The sequence below is a fragment of the Anser brachyrhynchus genome, assembly GCF_964034855.1.
Source record: "Anser brachyrhynchus genome assembly, chromosome: 19".
Taxonomy (NCBI): Eukaryota; Metazoa; Chordata; class Aves; order Anseriformes; family Anatidae; genus Anser; species Anser brachyrhynchus.
The window spans coordinates 9,780,977-9,802,809 of NC_137712.1; the positions used below are offsets into that span (position 1 = coordinate 9,780,977).

General features: G+C 62.1%; 1 protein-coding gene across 2 annotated transcripts in view; it reads right to left on the reverse strand.

Annotated features, from left to right (window-relative positions):
- Nucleotides 1-49: 49 nt before the first annotated feature.
- The window catches only part of LOC308180350 (uncharacterized protein), a 75,236-nt gene continuing 53,452 nt past the window's right edge, over nucleotides 50-21,833 (reverse strand). Inside the window, exons 14-69 of one of the 2 annotated variants that reach the window (XM_080561810.1) lie at nucleotides 21,202-21,309; nucleotides 21,058-21,111; nucleotides 20,287-20,340; nucleotides 20,124-20,168; nucleotides 19,785-19,838; nucleotides 19,333-19,377; nucleotides 19,181-19,234; nucleotides 19,050-19,094; nucleotides 18,716-18,769; nucleotides 18,550-18,594; nucleotides 18,312-18,365; nucleotides 17,580-17,624; nucleotides 16,971-17,024; nucleotides 16,579-16,686; nucleotides 15,390-15,443; nucleotides 15,028-15,081; nucleotides 14,595-14,639; nucleotides 14,016-14,069; nucleotides 13,432-13,476; nucleotides 12,747-12,800; nucleotides 11,960-12,013; nucleotides 11,502-11,555; nucleotides 11,168-11,221; nucleotides 10,865-10,918; nucleotides 10,599-10,643; nucleotides 9,930-9,974; nucleotides 9,632-9,739; nucleotides 9,335-9,388; nucleotides 9,044-9,097; nucleotides 8,763-8,816; nucleotides 8,461-8,568; nucleotides 8,319-8,372; nucleotides 8,010-8,117; nucleotides 7,291-7,344; nucleotides 7,112-7,165; nucleotides 6,865-6,918; nucleotides 6,413-6,466; nucleotides 5,767-5,874; nucleotides 5,557-5,610; nucleotides 5,358-5,411; nucleotides 5,079-5,132; nucleotides 4,840-4,893; nucleotides 4,678-4,731; nucleotides 4,453-4,506; nucleotides 3,911-3,964; nucleotides 3,004-3,057; nucleotides 2,867-2,920; nucleotides 2,646-2,699; nucleotides 2,545-2,562; nucleotides 2,326-2,379; nucleotides 2,128-2,190; nucleotides 1,702-1,867; nucleotides 1,233-1,339; nucleotides 1,038-1,118; nucleotides 606-794; nucleotides 50-408 (exon numbers count right to left, since the gene is read on the reverse strand). In XM_080561810.1, the coding sequence (XP_080417936.1) occupies nucleotides 259-408; nucleotides 606-794; nucleotides 1,038-1,118; nucleotides 1,233-1,339; nucleotides 1,702-1,867; nucleotides 2,128-2,190; nucleotides 2,326-2,379; nucleotides 2,545-2,562; nucleotides 2,646-2,699; nucleotides 2,867-2,920; nucleotides 3,004-3,057; nucleotides 3,911-3,964; nucleotides 4,453-4,506; nucleotides 4,678-4,731; nucleotides 4,840-4,893; nucleotides 5,079-5,132; nucleotides 5,358-5,411; nucleotides 5,557-5,610; nucleotides 5,767-5,874; nucleotides 6,413-6,466; nucleotides 6,865-6,918; nucleotides 7,112-7,165; nucleotides 7,291-7,344; nucleotides 8,010-8,117; nucleotides 8,319-8,372; nucleotides 8,461-8,568; nucleotides 8,763-8,816; nucleotides 9,044-9,097; nucleotides 9,335-9,388; nucleotides 9,632-9,739; nucleotides 9,930-9,974; nucleotides 10,599-10,643; nucleotides 10,865-10,918; nucleotides 11,168-11,221; nucleotides 11,502-11,555; nucleotides 11,960-12,013; nucleotides 12,747-12,800; nucleotides 13,432-13,476; nucleotides 14,016-14,069; nucleotides 14,595-14,639; nucleotides 15,028-15,081; nucleotides 15,390-15,443; nucleotides 16,579-16,686; nucleotides 16,971-17,024; nucleotides 17,580-17,624; nucleotides 18,312-18,365; nucleotides 18,550-18,594; nucleotides 18,716-18,769; nucleotides 19,050-19,094; nucleotides 19,181-19,234; nucleotides 19,333-19,377; nucleotides 19,785-19,838; nucleotides 20,124-20,168; nucleotides 20,287-20,340; nucleotides 21,058-21,111; nucleotides 21,202-21,309 (3,663 nt within the window). In that variant the 3' untranslated portion in view covers nucleotides 50-258. Of the gene's footprint in view, nucleotides 409-605; nucleotides 795-1,037; nucleotides 1,119-1,232; nucleotides 1,340-1,701; nucleotides 1,868-2,127; nucleotides 2,191-2,325; nucleotides 2,380-2,544; nucleotides 2,563-2,645; nucleotides 2,700-2,866; nucleotides 2,921-3,003; nucleotides 3,058-3,910; nucleotides 3,965-4,452; nucleotides 4,507-4,677; nucleotides 4,732-4,839; nucleotides 4,894-5,078; nucleotides 5,133-5,357; nucleotides 5,412-5,556; nucleotides 5,611-5,766; nucleotides 5,875-6,412; nucleotides 6,467-6,864; nucleotides 6,919-7,111; nucleotides 7,166-7,290; nucleotides 7,345-8,009; nucleotides 8,118-8,318; nucleotides 8,373-8,460; nucleotides 8,569-8,762; nucleotides 8,817-9,043; nucleotides 9,098-9,334; nucleotides 9,389-9,631; nucleotides 9,740-9,929; nucleotides 9,975-10,598; nucleotides 10,644-10,864; nucleotides 10,919-11,167; nucleotides 11,222-11,501; nucleotides 11,556-11,959; nucleotides 12,014-12,746; nucleotides 12,801-13,431; nucleotides 13,505-14,015; nucleotides 14,070-14,566; nucleotides 14,640-15,027; nucleotides 15,082-15,389; nucleotides 15,444-16,578; nucleotides 16,687-16,970; nucleotides 17,025-17,579; nucleotides 17,625-18,311; nucleotides 18,366-18,549; nucleotides 18,595-18,715; nucleotides 18,770-19,049; nucleotides 19,095-19,180; nucleotides 19,235-19,332; nucleotides 19,378-19,784; nucleotides 19,839-20,123; nucleotides 20,169-20,286; nucleotides 20,341-21,057; nucleotides 21,310-21,833 lie in introns of both variants that reach the window. The other variant, XM_080561809.1, reaches the window with a different exon arrangement.

A 21,833-nucleotide genomic window follows, 5' to 3' on the forward strand; every position in this document is an offset into this window, starting at 1 on the left:
CTTTTGTTTTTTTTCTTTCCTGCTCTCATGATTACATGATTCTCATACATATATATATAATATATATAATATATATAATTTATAGAGCAATGACTTCTGTAAACAATATTCTTCTACTTCAGAAGGAAGTGTAGTCCATGGCACACTGCAGCTACAGACCCGGGGGGTGGGCCCCGTGCCCCCACCTCCACACGCATCCCCCCCAGGCTGGGTTGTGGCTGGGGAGGAGGGTCTGGTGCCGCGTGGGTGTCCCTGGTCTCAGCTGAAGCAGACGGGTCCCACTGTGAATCCGAACTGGTGCGAGGCGTCGCCGTTGTGGAACACGGCCAGGTCCCGCAGGGGCAGCAGGGAGAGCTCCTCGGTGGTGAACTGGAAGATGGTGTCGGTGATGGAGGACTCGTTGTCCAGCTGAAAGGAGGGCAGGCAGTGCTGACACCACGTCCCCCTACCACATCCCACCCCGTTCCCCAAGCCTGGGGCAGCTTCCCGGGGATGCTCTCCCATCCCAGCCCACCGAGCCCAGCCAGGAGCTCTGCTCGGAGCCCTGGGCACGCGATGCACATGGAGACTGGTGCTTCTTCCAGGCTCAAGCCCCCCCAGCTCACCAGGCAGCCCTGCAGGGTGGCTGCGTAGCTCTGCTCCCGGGAGTCCGCCAGGAAGAGGATTTCCTTCTCGGGCTGGGGCTGGCCCCGCTCCGGGGCTGGGCTGCAGGAGTAGGAGACCTTCTGTGCGGCCAGGCGGCTGTGCAGCCGGAGGAAGCGCAGCTGCACCGCGCTGGCCCCCGCGTACTCCAGCTGCAGAGGCAATGAGAGAGAGGGAGGGGTGCTGGGGGCTGCTTGCAAGGTCCGTGCCCACCACCCTGCCCCAAAGACAGGGCAGGACGCAGCCCTACAAAAGCACAGCTCTGAATTTCCTTGCAGAGGGAGAAGGTGATGCTTTTTGCCACACAAGGGCAGCAGGATCCCCTGGGCCCAGGCATCCAGGAGCTGGGAGGGCCCCAGGGGAAGGGCTTCGTGTCCCCTCGGCTGGGCACTCACCAGAAAGCCCCCAGGCAGGGTGCTGAACCACTCGAAGGTGTCCTCGGAGGCATAGGTACTCAGCCAGGCCTTGATGGGGACCTGTGGGGACCGGGGACCATGTCCCGGTGTCCCAGCAGGGGTTGGTGGCACCGTCAGGTTGAAGACCCGGCCGTGCCAGCCCACGCAGGATGGGGGTGACCCGTGGGGCCGTACCTGGTTGTGGATGGGGGATATGCAGGTCTCACCCCCTGCCGTGAAGTTGCAGAAGGCCAGCAGGGCGTCCCGGGGGCTGCCCTGGTTGGGGTCGATGTAGTAGTGCCCTGCGGGGATGCAGAGCGGGGCTGGAGGCACAGGGAGGACAACACACGGCTGCCATCCCTTCCCCAGCTGCAAACCCACAAGCCGGGGATGTGCCGTGTTCTTTCCACTCCTCATATCCACCCGCACCCTGCTGTGCGTGCACGCAATGCCCACGAGCACCCCAACACACACAACTCCTGGTGTTGGAGCTGGTGCAGGAGGACATCCTGCATGGAGGAGCTGAGGATGCCCATAAACCCTGCTGAGCTCATCCCCAAATCCTCATTCTCCATAATGGCATTTATAGAGGGAATCCTGCCCCCCTGGCCCTGTCCTAAAGGGCTGTCCGTGGCTGGGGGACAATGCAGGGTGTCCCCTGTACCGTCGGGCAAGCTGGGGTGGGCCAGCAGCAGCTCCTTGCAGGTGGCCGCCGGGTTGTCCTTGGTGCCATCGGGGTGCTCCACCAGCGCTCTCAGCTCGCGGCTCAGGGCCTCCAGCAGAGCCTGCGCCACGGTGCGGTTCAGGCGGTCGGAGGGGTGAAGGAGGTGCTGGAAATCACGGGGAGAGAGCCCAGCTCCTGTTGGCCCCACCTCACATTTTGGCCAGGAGCACGGCCAAGTGCTAGGGGAGGTGTGGGGTGGGCAAGGACCGATCCTGGCTGGGTGCGGGAAGGATTAACCCATCTGCGGGCTCTGCTCTTTGTGCAGAGGGCAGCGATGGGACGCGAGACAGCATCACTGTCCCTTTGTCCCCAGCAAGCAGCAGGCACCAGAGGCAGGAGCCCCAAGCCCCACGCAGCGCCACTCACCCGCAGCTCCTCCTTGGACAGCGTCAGCGCGGGGCCGCTGGGGCCGGGGGGGCCGGCGAGACCCTGGGTGACAATGACACCGGTGACGTGGCAAGCCCCTGCCACCCTCGCAGCTCCTCCAACTGCACCAGCACGGCCCGTCCCCATGGCACCAGCCACCACTTTGGGTCCCCAGGGGACGTTGGTGGCTTTGCTTACCGGCGGTCCCGGCTTGCCCCTGGGTCCCGGCTGGCCCGGGGAACCTTTCAGCCCCTGCTCAAAGATGAGGAGGAAGAGGAAGGAAAAAGGCGAGGTGGTGACATGCTGCCTTGCGTCCCCAAAGTGGGCATGGGGCTGTCCCACACCCCCAGGACGAGGACAGGAGGGGACAGTGCCCTGCAGCAGGGCTCACCCCACACCCGCTGCCCCCGCACTCACTTTTTGTCCCGACAAGCCCTGGAAGAGAAAAAGCAAGGAGGTGCCTCAGCGGGAGGCTGCCGGCCCTGCAGACCCCCGTGTGCTGGGGGCGAAGGACTTACCGGCTTCCCGGGGAGCCCAGGGAGCCCCCGTGGGCCAGGGGGGCCAGCGTCACCCTGCGGAGGGACACGGGGACATCACACACGGCCCCAACGGGGCATCTCCCAGCCCTGAATCCTTATTACCAGCCCCTTCCCAGGTTGCTTGTGTATTTTGCACAGAAGGAGAAAGAATTCATCCCGAACACAAACACCTGCCCCATCCGCACCCACCCCACAGGTACCTGCAGTCCCTTGGGTCCCGGCCTCCCAGGGACGCCGTGGGGTCCTTGCTTGCCCTAGGAGACGTGAAGGGGTGTAACATGGGGGTGTGACACGGGGGGTGACACGGGGGGAAGAGAAGCACAAGCCCTCCACGCACCTTGAAGCCATCGTCCCCTTGCTGCCCCAGGTCACCCCTGCTGCCCTTCTCGCCCTAGGAGAGTCAGGGAAAGAGTTGGTGGCCAGGAGGAGGGTGGAAGTGGCCAGGGGCACCACCGGGGGGGGGGACCCTGCCCCGGAGACCCTGCTCTGGTCACTCCTGTGGCCGTATTTGATGGGGTGGGCACAGGGGGTGCTGCCTGGAGGCAGGGAGGTGTCTGCCTGGCCACATCTCCCCAGCGCAAACAGCTCCCGGCCTCCAGCAAGCCGGGCAGGCGGCTGGGGATGGGAAATTCCCAGGTCCAGCCACCTGCAAAATTTCCGGAAAAAATAAAAATAAAAAGAACCCTTCCATCTGTTAGCTCATATCGCTTGGGGAGGAGCAAGGAGCATTTTCGTCCTCTGCTCAGCCGCAAAGGCAAGCCTGGGAGTGCTTTATCCCAGAGTAAAATATTATTCTAGGAAAGCTCAAGGAAATGCTTGGAAAAACTCAATACGAGGAAAAACTCAAGGAAAATAAAGAAAATCCTGCGTGTGCTGAAGTCCTGTGGGAAGAAACCCCCCCGGAGCACACCCCAGCAGCTCCCTGCAGCCCCCGCCTGCTGCCCCAGCCCCCGGCCTTGCCAAATGCCCTGGCCCTCAGCTTCTGCCATTCAGCTTGCAATAAACTGAAAGCTTCATTTCTTGCTGCCTTTCACTTCCCGAAGGCTGTGAGCAGCTCCCCGCCCCCAGGGCCTGCTTGTCGCTCTTATTTACGGCCTGGAGGCTGACGGAGGGGGCGTGAGGACGCGCGGGGCTGCCTGCATCAAGGACGCTGCAGTCCTGGGCTTCAAGGAGCGGGGAAGGGGTGGAGGCACCAGCTCAGCGCCGGCCCGTGCCCCTGCTCGAGCCCCGCACACGTCACCCACCTTGGGTCCTTTCGGTCCCGGGTCTCCTCTGATGCCCTTCAGCCCAGGGATGCCCTAGGAGAGACGAAGCGACACCGCTGGCCCAGCACAGCCCGCTGCCAAGGAGGGGCCTCGGGAGCCACAAGGGCTGCGAGAATTTGGGGTGTTTTTTGGGACCTCGACGCATTCCTCAGGTTTGATTTTCCCTTTTGGCAATCCCTCCTCGCCTCCAGCAACCCCTGCTATAAACACGGGTCAGGTCCCCTGGCTGGCTGCAGAACATCCTGCCTTCATTTTCCTATTGGTGCCATTTCCAAAGCTGACATTAATTATTATCATTACTATTTAACCGGAGAAAATGCAACTCCCAACAATCAGAAAATAATCTTGGCCATTTTTTTGGCTAACACTAAGCTGGGAGGAGAAGGCAGGACGAGAGCTGTGCAGCACCTGGAAGCCCCGCTCCTGTTAAGGTTCCTGCTTTGGTTGTGGGGGGCACCCACAGGGTGCAAATGGGGAGCAGGGGGCACCCCCAAACCTCGCTGCTCAGCACCAGTACTTACGTATGGTCCTTGTGGGCCCTGGGGCCCCGCCAGCCCCTCGTCACCCGGGTGGCCCTGCAACGCAGAAGCGAGAGACCCTCTGCTGGGGCAGGAAGGGACTGGGAGGAACTGGTGGGGGACAGAGCCCTGGCTGTGTGCCGCGGTGCCCCTCTATCAGCCCGTCCTTTGGGCACAGCCAAAGGATTCCAGAGTCAAAGGCACCCAGAGCACCCCTGGCCACCCTACCTTGGGTCCGCGGGGGCCCCTCGGGGGCCGGTGGCCTGCCTTGCCTCGCTTGCCCTGGGGACAGGAGACTGCAGACTCAGAGCACAGTAAATGCACCGCCCCCACCGCCTGCGTCCCCCTCCCCATCAGCCCAGCTCTCCGCCAGGACGAGCACGCCCTTACCCTCCGGCCAGCTTCTCCAGGGACCCCTTCTTGCCCCTCGCGCCCCACGTCGCCCTGGGGAGAGAAGGGAGGAGCTGGGAGATGTTTTGGTCACCAGCACTGGGACATCTGAGCCTGGGGCGATGCCGAGCAAGGGCTGCCCAGCTCCCGGAGATGGTTTCTCCCCAGGGACCATGGCTTGAACCCCCCCACTCTGTGCTTCCCCCTCAGTGCCCCGGGCAGGACACTGCCCGTGGTACCTTTTCTCCTTTGCAACCTTTCTGCCCTTGGGGACCAGCTTGTCCTGGAGAGCCCTAAAATCCCAAAGGAGAAAGAAACCCCCCTGTAAGGGTGCTGGGACGTCCCCACACTGCTCTCACCCACTCCGGGCACAGGAGCAGGGTTTGAGCTGAAGTCTCTTTGGGGCAGTGTTTCGCAGGAGCAGGAGCACCCGTGTGGGGATTTGCTGCATCTCCGGGAAATCCCGGCTCAGCCACCCGCACCGGAGAAGCACCAGCACGGCCGCCCCAGCCCCTCACCGTGCGCCCTGGTTTTCCCGGTGTGCCCGGCTCCCCTTTTGCACCCATCAGGCCCTAAGGAAAAATTAAATAAATCAACCCAGCTCCGAAAGACAGGCTTCGGGACCTATGCCCCAGCTCCTCGGGCAGCCCGGTGAGGTCCAGGCTGCAGAAGCTGGATGAGGGGAAGGGAGCGCGGAACAGCAAGGCAGCCACTCACCCCGGCGCCGCTCGACCCCGGGGCTCCAACACTGCCCGGTGGCCCCAGAGCGCCCTGGGTTTGTTGGGAGACAAAGCAGGGACCGGCATCAGCTCCAGGCATCGGGGGCAGGCAGCAGGGTCAGGGCTCGTGTTGCTCCCCAAGGGACCCCGGTGCCACCCCCACCTTTCCACCCCGTGCCTCAGTTTCCCCACAAATCCCACACCTCACCTGCCGGCCCGGCTTCCCCGGTGCGCCCGCCGCTCCTCTGGCTCCTCGGTGCCCGGCGTAGCCCTTGAACCCGGGGCCGCCCGGCTGCCCACGGGCACCCACCGAGCCCTGTGGGACACACGTGCTGAGGGCACAGCCGTACCCGGGCAGCCCAATGCTCGAGGACGGGGCTGCAGGCAAGGTGCAGCACATTGCAGCACCCTCAGCACGTGGCAGCGCTGCACACCGCAGGACCACGGCCGTAACCACATCGTTTGTTTCCCGGCCAGCCCTTAGCGAGACCCGCAGGTTTGCTCTCTGAAAGCTGGAGGAAAGGAAGCCAAACGAACCAGACCTGCTTCGGGCAGGCTCGGGCAACTGGGGATTAAATGCACGGTGGCCACAGCAAATTTTGATAATTTTTTTTAATAGCCCCATTAAGACGCCTTTAATGAGCTGTGGTTCTAGAGGAACCAGGGAAACGACAGCTCATTCCCAGGCGACTGTAGAGCCAGCCAGGGCAGAGGAGCAGGGTCTCTGCGTGCCCCCAGGCTCCTGCCCCCAGCAGCAAGCAGCCCGAGGTGCCCGGGGCTGCCCGCAGGTGCCGTTCCTCCCGTTCCACGCTGCACCTTTGGAGGGTTTGGCACGGAGGCAGGCCGGTACTCACCACGGGGCCAGGCTGGCCGCGGTCTCCCTTTGCTCCATCGTCTCCTGCAGGTCCCTGCGGTGATGTTGGGGGTTCAGCACAAGCCCGGCCCCACCATGTGCTTCGTGCTCAGGCCCTTTGCAGGCATTTGGAGCATCTCCTCCCACCCGCGGTGCTCAGCCAGCCAAGGGGTGCACGACGGTGCCTGGTGGCACCTGGGTGCCACGGGGACATCGATGTGCTGAGATGGCAGGAGCAGGTCTTGCACAAGGCATCGGCACCCCTAAATGCCAGGCTGGTTTTTGGGGTGGGGGCACAGTCCCCCTGCTGGGACTCAGAGCCTCATTTCTGACCCCCCACCCCGAGCAGTTATGGGGCAACAAATCCTTTGGCTTCAGTTTGTACTAGAAATTGTGAAGCCCTGGTGAAGCCTCGGAGAGCTCCCAGCTCCACAAGCCCGGGGACATCAGTACCTCCAACCCGGTGGCACCAGTGGGTCCATCCCTGCCTCGAGGTCCTGGGTCTCCCTGGGGAAGAAAGGGAAACGCTCCCAGCTCTGTTCCTGGCAAGCTTCTGGCCTTGGAGATCTTGGCTCGAGGTGCCAGGCTGCCCCGGCCCCGGGTCTGACCCAGGTCCCCAGAGTGTCCCCCCCACCAGCCAAGGAAAGCAGTGCTTGGGCAGAGCCCAGAACGAGAAGGGCTGGAGCATTGCCCTCCCTACCTTCGCTCCCTCGAGACCGTCGAGCCCTGGAGGACCTCGCAGACCTGTGCTGCCCTGTTTGGGGTAGAAGAAAAACACGGGGCTGACAAGCATCAGCCCTGCCCAATGCTCCCGGTCACACGCGTGTCCCCCGTGTCAGCAATCAGCCCGAAGGGAGACAGGGACACGAGGTGACTTACAGACCGCCCTCGGGCTCCTGCAGGTCCTGCAGCGCCGGTGACACCGACCTGGCCCTGGGACAGAGAGGGGGACGCGCTCAGTGGCAGGAGCTCGGCTGAAGGCAGCATGAAGCAGGCACGCGGCCACTTCCTTCAGGCCAGCAGCCCCTCGGGGACAAGAAGCTGTCCCAGAGGCAATGGTGGTTCCTCCCTCCCTGGCACTACAGGCACACGGGGAGAACAAGACCCACAGACACCACTGGCTGGAGGAGAAGAGGCGCGAGGCCAGACCAGTCCTCCCAGCACGCAGGAACTGGGCAGAACTCTGGGTAGCCTGGGCTCCTTGTGGCTCTGGGGTCCCAAAAGCTTTCAGAGAGACTGAAATCCACCTCTGAGAAAGTCGTGCAAAGGCAAAACCCATGAAGGTGTGCTGATCTCATGGGGTCAGATGAAACTGCACACCAAGCTGCATTTTTCTGCCCAAAGGCTCACACGCAGGGAGCTGCTCCTCCCCGGGCCCAGCACTCATCCTTTTGTGCCAACAGGACCCAATTTGAGTGCCAGGCCCATGAGACACAGAACTCCCAAATTAAGGACATTTGCCAATTCTTAGCATTTTCTGTAGCTCCTGGAGCCCGAAGTCTCCTGCTGGGGGCAAGCCCTGTTCCTGAGCACCCCACACCCAGCTGGGGGAAGCACTGGAGCCCCACGGCACTGGATTACTCCCTCGCTGTACTTGCCAGCAAACCTTCCTGGCCCTTCTCTCCTCTGGGGCCTTTGCCTCCAATTTCCCCCGTAGCAGCTCCTGGTCCTGGCGCTCCAGGAAAGCCCCGAGGGCCAGCATCTCCCTGCTCCGAGATGGAAACAGCGGTGTCACGGCGAGGAGGAGAAAGGAGAAGCAATTAAGTGAGCGTCCCCATGAGGACACGTCCCCCAGGCACCCAACAGGTCCCGGGGACACCCCCTTCCCGCACCCGTCCCACAGGGATGGGCTGGGAGGCGGAGGCAGAGCATGCTGCGGGTGGCAGCACAGAAGATGTGCTCCCCACCTTGTGTCCCCGCGCTCCCGGCTCGCCCGGCTCTCCTGCGTCACCGACATCGCCCTGCCCGGGGGTGAAGCACCATCAGCACCTGAAGCAGCGGCCGTGCCCCATCCCTGTCCCGAGGCAGCTGCAGCCCCCCAGCACAAACCTCCTTCCCCTGCTCCCCGGGCCCCCCCGGTGGTCCTGCTGGCCCCTCGTCCCCTCGCTCCCCACGGCTGCCTCTGACGCCCGGAGCTCCGCGGGGTCCTGCTTCTCCCTGGAAAGGATGAAGACCACCAGGGTTATTCTTAGCCGACTTCTCCAGCTGGTGCTGGCCCTGCCCATCACTTACCACCACGCAGCCCCCTCCTCACCCCCAGTTTTCCTTGCACCGGGTGCTAAAGCTTCAGGAGGGCCCTGCTTCCCCCTCCCACACCCAGGCACGAGCACACTGGGGCCGTGAGAACTGACCTGCTGCCCCTTGGGCCCCGGCTGCCCCTCTGCTCCTGGTGGTCCCGGTGGTCCCTGCGGAGGAAGCACACGGCCAGTCCCTGGCACACCTCGTCCCCACTGAGCTCCAGGGCTGGGGATGTTCTCCTGGGCAGGCTGCTGCCTCCACTCCCCCCCCAGTTTCCTTCACCCCACGTTGCACAAAGCCCTGGCCCCACTAGCACGGACACAGCCTCACCCTCGGGCTCTAGCTGAGGGTCGCCAGGAGGCGGGCAGGGTGTGGGGGTGTCCCTGCCACCTACCTGCTCGCCATCCAGCCCGCTGACACCGGCGTCCCCCGGATCTCCCAGGGCACCCTGCCAGGGGACACAGGGATGTGAGTGCAGGCAGCCGTGATGTGCTCACAAGGCTCATCTCCCGCCTTGCATCGATCCCCGTCCCACTAGCACAGACTGGGTCCAAACCAGGACAAGCGCGTTTGGCTGCAGCCCAGGAGAGCGAGCACCCCTTGTGCCAGCACAGCCAGCCCTGCTGGGTGGCTCCAGACCCACAGGGCTGGCAGGGGGGAACCAGGCCTCCTCCTCCTCCCGTACCTGCTCTCCTCTCATCCCTGAAGGCCCCTCGGGTCCTCTTGGACCTTCCCGACCCTGCAAACGAAGAAGCCACGTTAGCGACAAGGCATGGCGTTAACCCAGGTCCCTGCAGCTCCTGAGCTTGGATGCTGGGGGGCTGACGACACAGCAGCCCACGTCCTCACTCTCTCGCCAAGCCCCTTGTACCAGCCTCCCTCCTCTCCTCCATGCAGAGAGGGAAGCCCTCGTCCTGCTGGAAAAAGGCAAGGCTGCAGCAGGAGCCGTGCCGTACCCCACAGCAGCCACGTTGGCACTTACCGGGTACCCAGGGGGGCCAGCAGCCCCTGGTGCGCCGGCTGCCCCCGCTTCCCCAGCCAAACCAGGCTTCCCGGGGACACCGTCCAGCCCCCGCATGCCGGGGGCTCCCTGCAAGGCCAGAAGGATGTTAGGGCACCCCAAGCTGTAGCCCACGGGCAGCTCCTCTCCCCCCGGGAGGGCAATGAGATGGGAGAGACCCCCAGCCTGATGGCACCCCAGGTCGCTGCGGGTGCAGGGGGGCACGGCACGCAGCCCCAGCCCACAGAGCAGCTCTGCAAGCTGCAGCTCTCCCACTCACCGGCAGCCCCGGAAGCCCCCGAGGACCCGGCTCTCCCGCTCTTCCCTGCAACACAAGGGCTGTGAGCAGCCAGGGACACCAAGTAGGCTGCAGCTGAGCCACAAACCTGCCTGGGTCACCCCAGAGGTGCAGCAGGACAAAAGCCAGCAGGCAGTGAGCAGTACCAGGGTCCTGCCTGTCCCTGCCGAGAGGAGATGGGTCTGGGATCCACATCCCTAATGCTATAGGTAGTGCGTGGTGTGTATGGTGTATGGTGTATGGCACTGCAGAGCATTACGTGGCATATATTGCAGGGCATATGCTGCAGGGTATTGCATGACGCGTTGCAGGGTATTGCAGGGTATTCCGTGGTGCCTGCTGCAGGGTGTTCTATGGTATATGTTGACGGGTGTTCCATGGCATATGCTGCAGGGCATTGTAGGGCATATATTACAGGGTATCACAGGGTATTATTACAGGGCATGTGTCGCAGGGTGTGCAATGGTGTACGCTGCAGGGCATTGCAGGGCACTGCGGGGTATCGCATGGCATATGTTGCAGGGTATTCCATGTTATATGTTGCAGCATGTTCCATGGCATATGTTGCAGGGCATCGCGTGGCCGCAGGGGCCAGCAAGCCCCGCAAGCAGCCCAGAGCAGCCCCGCTCCCCCCGTGGGATCCAGCCCTACCTGGGAGCCGGGAGCACCTCGTGGCCCAGGGGGGCCTGGCAGGGCCTGGGGGAGGACAGAGACGTCAGAGCCCCGCGCCCAGCCCCGACCGCGGCCCCGCAGCTCCCCCATGGCCCCGCAGCTCCCCTCTCCCCACGTAGCCCCTTGATGCTGGTGGCAAGGATTTCCCACGCTCTGTGTCCAGCCCAGCAGAGCTGATCTGCTTGGCGCTGCCTCAGGGGGCGGGGGGAATTTGGAGCTGCCCGGAGGCAGCGAACAGCCCTCACCTTGGGACCAACTTTTCCAGGGAATCCGGGTGGGCCTCGGGCTCCCGTTTCTCCCTGTTGGGAAGAAAAAAAAACCAAAACCACACACCAAAACCCCAAACCCTAACCCTTCCTTTCTGCCATATGTTTCAACGCAGTAACTCCCCGAGGGACAAAAGATAGCAGCCTGCCGTCTTATAAAGAGGCTCAGGAGCTGACGTGCTGGGAGAGCTGCGGGATCGCCCTGCGTGGGGCCGGATCCTGCCACCCTCCTCCTGCCCAGCACCAGCCATCGGGGTTGGTGTTGCCATTTCCCAGCCCTACCTTGTCTCCCCTGCGCCCCGGCCTCCCGCGGTCACCGGCTGGTCCTGGGTAGCCCTGGGGGAGAGGATGGTGTTAGGAGGCAGCCGGGGCCGTGCTGTACCCGTGGGGTTTGGGTGGAGGTGATGGTGGTGCTGCGCTCATCCAAAAGCATTCTGATGCCACCTTGCATAGAAAGAGCTGCTGGCCATGGGGATCCCCTTTCCCAGCAGCACCAAACCTTGCTCCTCACGCACACCCTTGGACCCTACGCCTTCCCCGGGGGTCTGGGGAGAGGAGCTGTGCCCCAGATAGCCCCCGGCGCTGAGCACAGCCAGGCAGCAGCTGCAGCACTTACATACATGCCGACGGGTCCCTGCGGCCCCTCCACGCCAGGCTTCCCGGGCAGACCCTGCCAGGAGAGACAGGAGCTTTCACCACCCTGCTCGCATGCTGGCAGTGCTGGGGGTCTGGGCTGGGCAGACCCCACGGGGGAAGCAGGTTGTCCACCTAGGAACGCATCTGAGGGACGTGCATCCTGCTTTTTGCTCCATTTTCAGGCAGTCAGCCTGCTCTGAGCAACGTGTGTGTCCCTCTGCGTGTCCCTGGTGGGGACCTGGGCCTGAACTTTATGCCCACCCGTGGTGAGAGCAGCTCAGATCCCCCAGCACCATGTTCCCATCCTGGGTGTCCACCCCCAGACCTCAGCAATCACCCAAATCCTCCCCATATCAGCCAAGAGTCGCTCGGGGATGTTCATCACCCCTGGGTGCCCCAACCAGCCCCCCGGACACCCACACCCCCATGGGCACTCACCTTTGGGCCCAGGGAACCCAGCTCTCCATCAGGTCCAGGTTTTCCTTGGGGGCCCTTTATATTCAAGGGAAATATTCAGGGAGGAGGAGGGGGTTGCAACGAGACAAGCCCCACCGAGGCACCGGTGGTGCTCCTGTGCTCCGCTGCGTCGGGGACAAACCCTGCCTGTCCTGGCAGCTCCTGCCCACCAGCACCACAGGGCTGGCAGCCTGGCAGGACTGTCACCATGCAGGGTGACAAAAACAGAGGGCTTTTGCTCTCGGGGTGCCCACCAAGCCCAGGTGAGAGCGGCCTCCCAGAGGTCTCATCCAGCTGCATGAGCTGCTCCAGCTTCCAGCACGGGCTGGTGTCCATCGCAGCCACGTGGACAAAGGCATGGGGTTGTTCTCCGTGACCCTGCACCACCAACTCCCACCCAGGGAGGTGGCGACGGAGCAAGCGCTTTGGTCCCCTCCAGTCACCCAGGACCATGCCCCCCGGGTGGGGAGGGGTTCCATGGGCTGTCCTTCCCCACAAAGACCACCCCTGGCAGGGGGAAGCTGCAGGGCCCCCCAGGCAGACTCAATCCCTGGGGGAATTATTCTGCTATCCCTATTTGCGGCTGATTCTGCTGCTGAGGACTTTTTTTAATGCTTTTTCGCACAAAAAGATACAGGCCCCACAGATAATCTGATCCCTTGCTGGTTCCCCAGCAGCAGCACCAGCCCTCCCTGGACGCTACGCTGGCTTTCTACCTGCACGGCTTTGGAGAATAGGAAAAGGGGGCATCCATGTATGTTTTCCTTACCGTAGATCCAGGAGGTCCTGCGTGTCCTCTGCCCCCCTGCACACCAACAAAACCCTGGAGGGAAGGGCAGAAGATGAGCTCTTGGGGGGGGGGGAGGGAGAGAAGCACAAGGGTGAGAGACAAGGGGCTGGGAGGAGAGCAAAGGCAGAAACACCCGATGTGGAGAGGAGCCCCACTGGGAGCACGGGGGCAGAAACCACCCCAAAGCAGCGCACAGCACCCGCACGGCAGTGCCCAGCCTTTGGCTTTCTGCTTCAAAGCAGCGCTCCGGATGCTTGCTGCTCCAGTGCTTCGGCTGTGCGCACACACAGTGCCCATGCAGACGTCTAGACTGTGCTGTGCAATGACAACAGCAAAGTCAGAGGCGCTTCTCTGTGACCCAGAACAAGACATTTCCCCTGTTTTGTCATCAGGGAAATGCCAGCTTCCCACTGCCCTCCCTTTCTTTCAGAGTAAAAGTAAACAAATATTAGAATTCCTGCAGAAGGGACAACTTGCCACCGGTGATAAGAAACACCAATTTTGCAATAGTCATTTCTTAAACGCATCCCCTGTTCCCTCTTCCTTGCTTTTTGAGGGCACAGCCCCCACAAGGGCAGAGAGATGGGCAGTGACCTGCCAAGGGAGAGCAGAGGGGAGGATGGACGGACAGAAACGAAGCACACAGACATGCAGCTCTACTCACTGGAGGTCCCATCCTGCCCGGGCTGCCCACGGCCCCCGGGGGACCCTGCAGGATAAAGCAGGTGATGGTGAGGCTGGGGAGGGAGAGGGAGCCTTTCCATCCCATCCCATCCCATCCCATCCCATCCCATCCCATCCCATCCCATCCCATCCCATCCCATCCCATCCCATCCCATCGTGCAGGGCTGCAAAGCCCCCGTGAGTACAGTCCTGAGCCAGCTCATTCCCATGAACACAGTGAGGGGCTTCCCCATCTCCTCGAGCCCCACAGTGTTTAGTGCCTGGCACCAGTGGCCCCATGGCGCTGTGCGGGGACAGCACTAGGGACAGCCTGGCTCTGCGTGGCTGGACAAGGTGTGACACAGTGCCAAGCCCAACGCACGCTCTCAGAGCTCCGCCGTGCAGAGATGGCCTTGACCTGGGTGGCCCTGGGGACAGATAGGTTTGGAAGAGCCCCCCCTGCATGGCTCTGCTCCACCTCTCCGAAGGCACTGTGACATGCAGCCTTCACCTGTGGCCCCAGCCCTCGTACGCCGTGCCAGCAGGTAAGGATATAATATATAGTACGTAGTACAGAATGGGAACCTGTGTACCAGGCTTTCCTTCTGCGCCTTCTGCTCCTGGCATGCCTCGCGAGCCCTGCAAGGAGAATCTCATCTCAAAGCAGAGCCCAGTGACAGGCACAATAGCTTTCCAGCATCCATGCCTCCCACAGCAGCCCAGATCATGCAAAAATAGCAACAAATACACAGTGACATCGTCCCCAGGGTCTGTAGGAGCCTCGGGGCCTTCCTGAGCTGTCAATGGTTCTTCAGCATTGAACCGCTCTTGACATGCTTCTTTTCTGCAGCTTTGTGCATGTGCCTTGTAAAGCTTAGGGGTGAAATCAGAGACTGCAGAAAGGCGGCCCCGAAAGCAAGATGGGCGAGGGGTTGAGAAGAGACCCAAATTCCTGAATTTTCTAAGCCCAGGACAAGGGTGGAGTGGCGGTGCCTGGTGGGTGATGTGCCACAACCTGCTGTGCAACGTGCCGGAGCCCGAGGCGCTCACCTCCAGCGCTTCCAGCACCAGCCCCAAGCAGAGCCGAGCCTCTGCCCGGGCCCCCCACCCGCTGCCCCCCTTCCAGCCCTACGCACGGTGCTGGACGTGGCACTGGCTCCTTACGGGCAGTCCTGGGACTCCAACCAGCCCGCGCTGGCCCACGCGGCCCTGGAAAAGAGTGAGCGCTAAGAAAAGCATCTTTCTGGCAGCATTAGAGCAGCAGATTGAGGGGACTTCCTGCAGCAAAGCTGGTGCTGGGAAATATTACTGTGAGAGGCTGAGTGTGAGGTGCTACGGGCCTTCTAAATGCAGAGAACTGGGCAGAGTTCAGCACAGTTTGGTTAGGTTGTGCTCCCTGGTGCCTCCCCCTTTGAATGGGGGCACAGAGGAGGAGAGGGAAGGAGCTCTACACCTCATCCCAGCCATCCTTCCACCCCGGGCAGTTGTCGTGGCACTGTTCCATGCCACCCAGCAAGGGGCTTCCAGGGCTGTTTCAGTCCCCCCCACCCAAAGATGCTCCCAGATTAGGCTATGGGTACCACAGCCCATTAGTTACCCTGGCTCCCCGTGGTCCTGGGGTTCCCTTTGGGCCATCTGGTCCTCGGCTTCCCTAAAATTCACACAGAGGGAAATGCAGGCATTTTAGGTAACCCTGAGGGTCCCCACCACCCCTGCACCCCAGCGAGCACTGAGGGGACTCATCCTGCCCTGCTGCCAAGGCGGCAGGTGGCAGATACAGGGATGCCATGCAGGGGGACAGGAGGCTGGGGACACCCCGGGTTTGGCCACAGCCTGATCCCCATGGGGGTGACGCTGTCCCTGGGTGCTGGCATCCACGCTGGGGTGACAGGGCAGGGTAGCCACGTCCATGTCCCTCCACGTGGGGCTGAGGGCAGCCCCATGGCTGCCGGTGCTGACCTTCGATCCTTCACTGCTGTTCAGCCCCGCCGGGCCGATCTGGCCTTCTTCGCCCTGCGGGGAGAGGAGAGGAGGCGGCCGGAGCTGCGCCTTGCCCTGGCAAAGGCAGCACCCAACCCCCTGGGGAGGTCACAGACCCCAAAAGCAGAGGGACAGCGGGCATGGAGGCCGGAGGGGACAGTAAGTAAAAGGTGCTAAGAGCCATAGCACCAGTCCAGGTCGTTGCGTGCTCTGGGCCGGCGGCTCCCCCTGCCCCAGGGTTATAAAGTAATCCATAGGAAAAAACAAAATGGGACCGTGTTGGCCCAAAGCAGCACAGCTGAATATTTTTGTTTCCTGCTGATCGAGTTAGGGGCAATTTCAAGTGTTGCTGAGGCTCCCGCCTGCTTGGATGCAGCCCTGGTGCCTGGCTCCAGCCCGGCCGCTGGGCCCGACATGACAGGAGCCATGCCTGGGGCAGCGCGGCCTAGCGAGGCTGGGACGGCAGCGAGATGAGCGGTGCCACCACGCCGTGTCCCAGGGAGGTGGGAGGGTTCGCTTCTCATCCCGAAGAAAAAACATGAGGGCAGATCCAGGCGGGCATCCCAAAAGGCCTCCAAGATGGAGGGCGCCATGCGCAGCACGGCGTCAAAAAGGGGGAAGACACGTGGGAAAGCCGCTGGAGGTGTGGGGCCAGCCCCAGGGAGAAATATCGATCTGCAGCTGGGTTCAACCATCCTGACGGCTCACTGGGAGCATGCACTGTGGGAAAAGGCACCTGGAAAATCGTGCCTTTTTTTCTGTGGTCCTTGGGCATTGTTGTTTTGGCTTCCAGGAGATCAGGAGGGCGGGGGCCGGGCAGTGCCACGGGCGCGAAGCAAGGCAGCGGGCTGAGGGATCGCTGCCCTCAAACTGCCAGCGGTGGGGTCTGGAGCAAAGCACTGCGGTGCTGCGGGCTCCTGAGTCCCCAGAGCAAGTGCGGGCCGAGCAGCACAGCGGGTGGTGTCATTAGAGGGCTCCCGAGCTCCGTGCCAGCTGCTGGCGGGGTGGGGAGGGCAGGAGGGTGGGGGCCCAGGGCCTTCATCCCATGGGAGGAGGATGAGGAGGCAGCGGTGGCAGCAGCTGGTAGTGTCGGCCACACTCCTTGCAGCCCTCAGGGCTGTCCCCTCCCAGGCCACCTGCCTGTACCCCCCCCAGCACCCTGCCTTACCTCGGGTCCCCGGGGTCCTGCCGCCCCGCGGGGGCCGGGGAAGCCCTGCAAGCCTGTTTGACCCCGCGGTCCTGGAGGCCCCGCTGCTCCCTGTGCTCCATGAGGACCCTTGGGAGACAAGGTGGCAGCACGTCACGGCCAGCCTGCAGCCCCCGCCTGGTGACCGCCCCACAGCCCCCACCGAGAGCATCCCGAGGACCCAGAACAGTGACTTTTTTTAGACACCAAACCAAGGCAGGATTTTAGACATCAAACCAAGGAAAGGTGACAAAGGGCGGCTGAGGAGCAGCTGCGCGGTGTGAGCATGCAGAGCTCGTTCTGGCTGATTTTCACAGCTCTAGAAGGCAAAGGGACACAAAGTGGCTCCAAGCCTCAGCCTGGGAACCTCGTACCTTGTCTCCTTTGGCTCCCAGGTCTCCCTTGGCTCCAGCAGGACCTTGGCAGCCCTATAAGAGCAGCAGAGGCAGAGGGCACCCTCAGACCTCTTACACTCTTCACTGCAACCAAAGCGTGCTGTGATCTGATTTGGGCATCAAAGAAAGAAAATTTGGACTGGTTTGGAGCAGGGCTTTGCTCCTGAGGGGCCTTTCAGAGCTGCAGCGGGTACGTGCTGGATGTGCTCCCCAGCACGCGGTGACCCCCCCAGCCAGCCCTGCAGCAGCCTGCAGTGACAGCCCAGCTGCACCGGCCCAATGTCAGCCCCTCAAGAACCTTGTCCTTCTTAGCATGTTATTTAACACATGCTGAAGTGCTCCCACTTTTCTTGTCACCTCCCCAAAACATGTTGTCTTAGGACACACCATTGTGTCTAAAAGCTCCTCTTATTACAGTGTTTCATGGAAGCCTAAGTGCAGCTCAACCTTCCCCAGAAAACTTCATTTGCCACCTATCCCAATGTCAGGTCTGAACACAGATAAATAACACGAAGCTGGTGCTTTGGGCTGCTCTAATGTGGCTGTCCGGCACCCTGAGCCATGCGTGGTGTGGGTGCCATCACTCACCCTCTCTCCTTGGGTGCCTTTTGAACCCGGCAGGCCAATAAACCCCTTGAGAGAGACACAAAAACGCAAGTTAAAGAAACCCAAACCACCCACCGCAAAGCCAAATGAGCTGTGCACTCATGGGGACACCACTTCGGTTCCCCAGAGCTGCCACTGGTGCCCCAGTGGGATTTTTTCCGCAGCAGGGACCACGCTGGTGCGGAGCTGGGGATGCACGAGCCCTCCCGAGGCTACAGCCGCCCACCCAGCAGCCTCCCAAATGTCAGACCCCAAAATGCACCATCCACATCGAGCAGCAGGAAGCCCGTGCTATCCTGGGCCCCATCAACCTTCAGAAACAGCAGCTCAGCACCCAAACTGCTGGGGGGAAGCGCACCTCACCGCGCGCCGAGGGAGGAGTGTGCTGGCAGAACTGGGGCATCGCTGCTGGAAAGTCGGGGAATGTTCTGGTGAGCAGCAGCCAGGCTCCTCCTTGGAGCTGTGGCCTTTGGGGATGAGCATGAACACACACGAGCCCACCTGTGGTGGGACGTGAGGGTCCCTCCTCTGTTCCCCAGGGATCCTGGCCAAGGAGCGGGTGAGGCCGTTCCCCTGGGGGTGCAGCAGCACTGGGGCACCTCATGCACAGTGGGGGCTCGGGACTGCCAGCATCACCCCATGGTGCTTTAGGGTGCCACAAGGTGGAGGGAAGGAGGGGAACACCCCACTGGCCACCCACTCCCACGGACTTACCCCAGGTCCCTCCTGTCCCAGCTGTCCCCTGAGGCCAGGGACCCCCTCTGCACCCTGCAAGGGGAACGTCAGCATCAGCCAGGTTCCCCCCACGGCTGCGTTCAGGGGGTCTGCTGCAGGCACAGCCCCTCTGAAAGCAGCACGGCACCCATGGAAGGGGGCTGCCTCCAGGGGAAGCTCTTGAGCCCAGGTTTCATCCCCACCAGAGGCCAAAGCCAGCTGGGTGAGAAGCTCTTACAGTGTCTCCTTTGGGACCAGAGGACCCCTCCATCCCAGCTGGACCCTGCAGAAAAGCACACCGGGACGGGGCTCAGCAGCTCCCTTCCCCCTCAGCATGCACGAGCGGGGTCCTGCCCCTCAGAAAGGCAGAGCTGAGCCAGGACAGGACCTGCAGTATCATTTACCTGGGTGCCCCCCATGCCAGGGGGGCCGCGACGCCCCTGCAGGCCCTGTGGTCCCTGAAATGCAGGGAGGGGATAGAAAGCTACGATTAGGATTAAATCCATGCATGGCTGGTGCAAAGCCTGCAGTCCCCGGCCATGACCTCCTGCGAGAGGCACAGAAGGGATTTCCGCCCCTATCCCAGCCTCTGTGCAGGTTTTGGGGTGGGCTGAGGTCCCAGCCCTGCTGGAGGGGATGCCCTGAACTGGGTGACCCCTGGACCACCCAACCTCCCCCTCCCCGCAGCACCCCACAAGCTCTCCCAAGGCACCCCATTGCCACGAGGTTTGCTCGTACCTTAGGGCCCTGGGGGCCGGGCAAGCCAGGAGGACCCATCTCTCCCTGGGGAGAGAGCAAGGAAGGGACGGGGTGAGTGCAGCAGCTGGAAAACCCCAAATATCAGAGCAGGGTGCCCAGGGCAGACTCACCTGGGAGCCGTTGACTCCTTGGCACCCGACGGAGCCTGGCTGGCCCGGCTCCCCCTGCAAGGTGAGCGATGCTCAGCCCTGGGGCTGTGGCACCAAGTGGGGGCCGCGGATGGAGCCCCCGCCACGGTGGGAACCACAAAGCTGTGACTTACCATGGGGCCGGCAGGGCCAGCAGCACCCGCTGGGCCACCTTCTCCCTGGAGCAGGAGGGAAACGATGCCTTTTTTTGCTTTGATTCTCTCCATTTAGATTTCACATCCCAAATTCCCCCTCCTCCTCTGCATCAAGCATCAGCCACTTGAGGACCCTTCTAGGTGACCTTTGCTTCCCCACTCCCTGCCATGAACCACTACCAAACCACTTCAATTTTCTTTTTAACCCCCCTGCAAACCCTTCCCGGGTGCCTCCCAAGGAATTGCCAGCAGCTCTGCTATCAGCACGGAAAAACCCAGGTGCTGCCAGGCCAGGATTCACCTCAGCTGCAGGTGGGCTCCCAAACCCAACCGTGGCGCAACGCGCTCTGCAAGGGCTCGGCTCTCTTTGTCAGGCTGCTGTGTGCCTCTTCTGGGGGAGCTGGGGGCCCAGAGAAAGCCAAACCCCTCACCTCCGGCCCTGCAGGGCCCTGGAAGCCCATCGCGCCCTTCAGACCCGACATCCCCTAGGACAGAAGGCAGAGCAGGGCGTTAGCGAGGTGCCCGCCCTGAGGTGACGGCTGCTTTTGTCGCATCCCCTGCAGCAGGGCTGGGGGAGACACGGAGCCCCGAGGGCTTTGCCCAGAGCCAGGGGAGCACGTGCAAGATGGAGCCAAGGGCTGCCCAAATTGCGTCTCCAAAGGAAAGGGGAAGTCGGTCATGGAAAGGGGAATGAGGATGGGTCGAGAGAGGGAAGGAGAAATCCTGACACAGCAAAGATTGGGATGCCCTGTGGTTCTGCACCAACTCACCGGAGCCCCAGCAGGACCCGGCGGGCCGCTTTCTCCTCTCACCCCCTGGAAAAGCCAAGAGACGTGCAGGGGAGCGTGACCCAGAGGCAGGAGCAGGACGGGGAAGGAGAGGTCCCTGCCCAGTCCAGGCAAGGCTGCAAAGGGCAGGGGCAGACCCCCTCACCTTCGCCCCCTTCTCTCCTTTCTCACCGACTGGTCCGGGGTCACCCAAGAAGCCCTGGAAGGGAACAACAAGGATGGATGAGGCACAAAGAGAGCATCAGGAACCAAAACACAGCTGCCGTGCCTCAAAGGAGCATCAGCGTGGTGCAGGGGATGGAGACCCTCGTGCTAAGTGCCCCAGTCCCAGAAGAAAAAACAAATAGCCCTGGAGCCTGTCCCCAACATATTGCCACCTTGCTCCAGTGTCCCAGGTCAGCATTGTGCCACGTTACGCAGCAGTGGCAGGGACAGGGCCATGCCCAGTGCCAGCACCCTGGAGGATGCCAGGTCCCCAGGCTGCCTGCAGAGGCTGTGAGGCATGAAAGGAAAAGCTCCATCAGCAGCCAAGTGCAGCGAGGTGGACCCCAGGGCAAAAGGTTTCCTGTCTGGATGGTGGAAGGATGCTCAGAGGGGCATGGAGTATGGGCCAGAAAAGATGTACGAAAAGGCACCCGGGGTTTGTGCTTCCAAAAAAAGAAAAAGAACCTGGGTTGAAATGACCAAGGGATCCCCGGACACCCTGACCTGATCGGACATTAGAGGTGCTCAGTGCCAAAATCCTTCGGGCACTCCCTTGGGTGAACTCACAGCCCAGGTATGGGACACAGGCACTGGGTGCTACTGGTGCAGTACCAGTCAAACCAGTAATGGAAAGGTGTTATCACTTGGAAAACATTCACAGCACGAGGTGCTGGGGATGGCGCAGACTCCCACCCATGCAGCACCACCTTACCTCTTCCCCCTTCTCGCCAGCCAGCCCCCGGTCCCCTCGGAAGCCCTGCAGGCCCTGCGGAGATGAAGGAAGGAGCAGAGCAGGCGCTGGGCAAACTCCCAGACCCAGCTCCCCAGGGATTGCTGCCCTCTGCAACGTGCTCACCTGCTCTCCTGGCAGCCCTGACAGCCCGGGTTTGCCTCCCAGGCCTGGGGAGCCATCTGAACCAGGCTGCCCCGTGCGACCCGGCAAGCCCTGCAGCCCTGGCTCACCCTGCAGAGAAGAACCACACACAGGGAGTGAGCCCGGGCTGCCCCAGTGCTGCCCACAATGAAACGCCAAAACTCCCTGCTGTTGTGAAATGGGTGGGCTGAACGCTGAGCTCTGCCTGGCTCTTGCCCCGACAGCAGTGCCTTCTAACCACCACGAACCCCCCAGGGACAGGGACACGGGGCAGGGCAGAGGCTGCACGTGCTGCAAGCTTCATCCTGCCAAACCTGAACTACAGGAGAGCCGCAGCCAGCACTGCAAGAAGCAAAGGAGGAGGCAGGGAATGAGCAATGCACTGGGAACAGGTCAAGCAAAAGCCCTCTGCATCTGCTTCCCAGCTCTGGGGCTTGCACTCAGAGCCGTCTCCGACCTTCCGCACATGCACGAGCCGCAGCAGAGCCCCGGTGCTGCTCACCGAGCCGAAGCCTCGGGGCAGCTTTTTGATTTTCCTCAGCTCCCTGGTAATTCTGAATTAGGAAATGATAAAGATCAATCTGGAACAAGCAGAAGTCATTTCCCTTCCAATT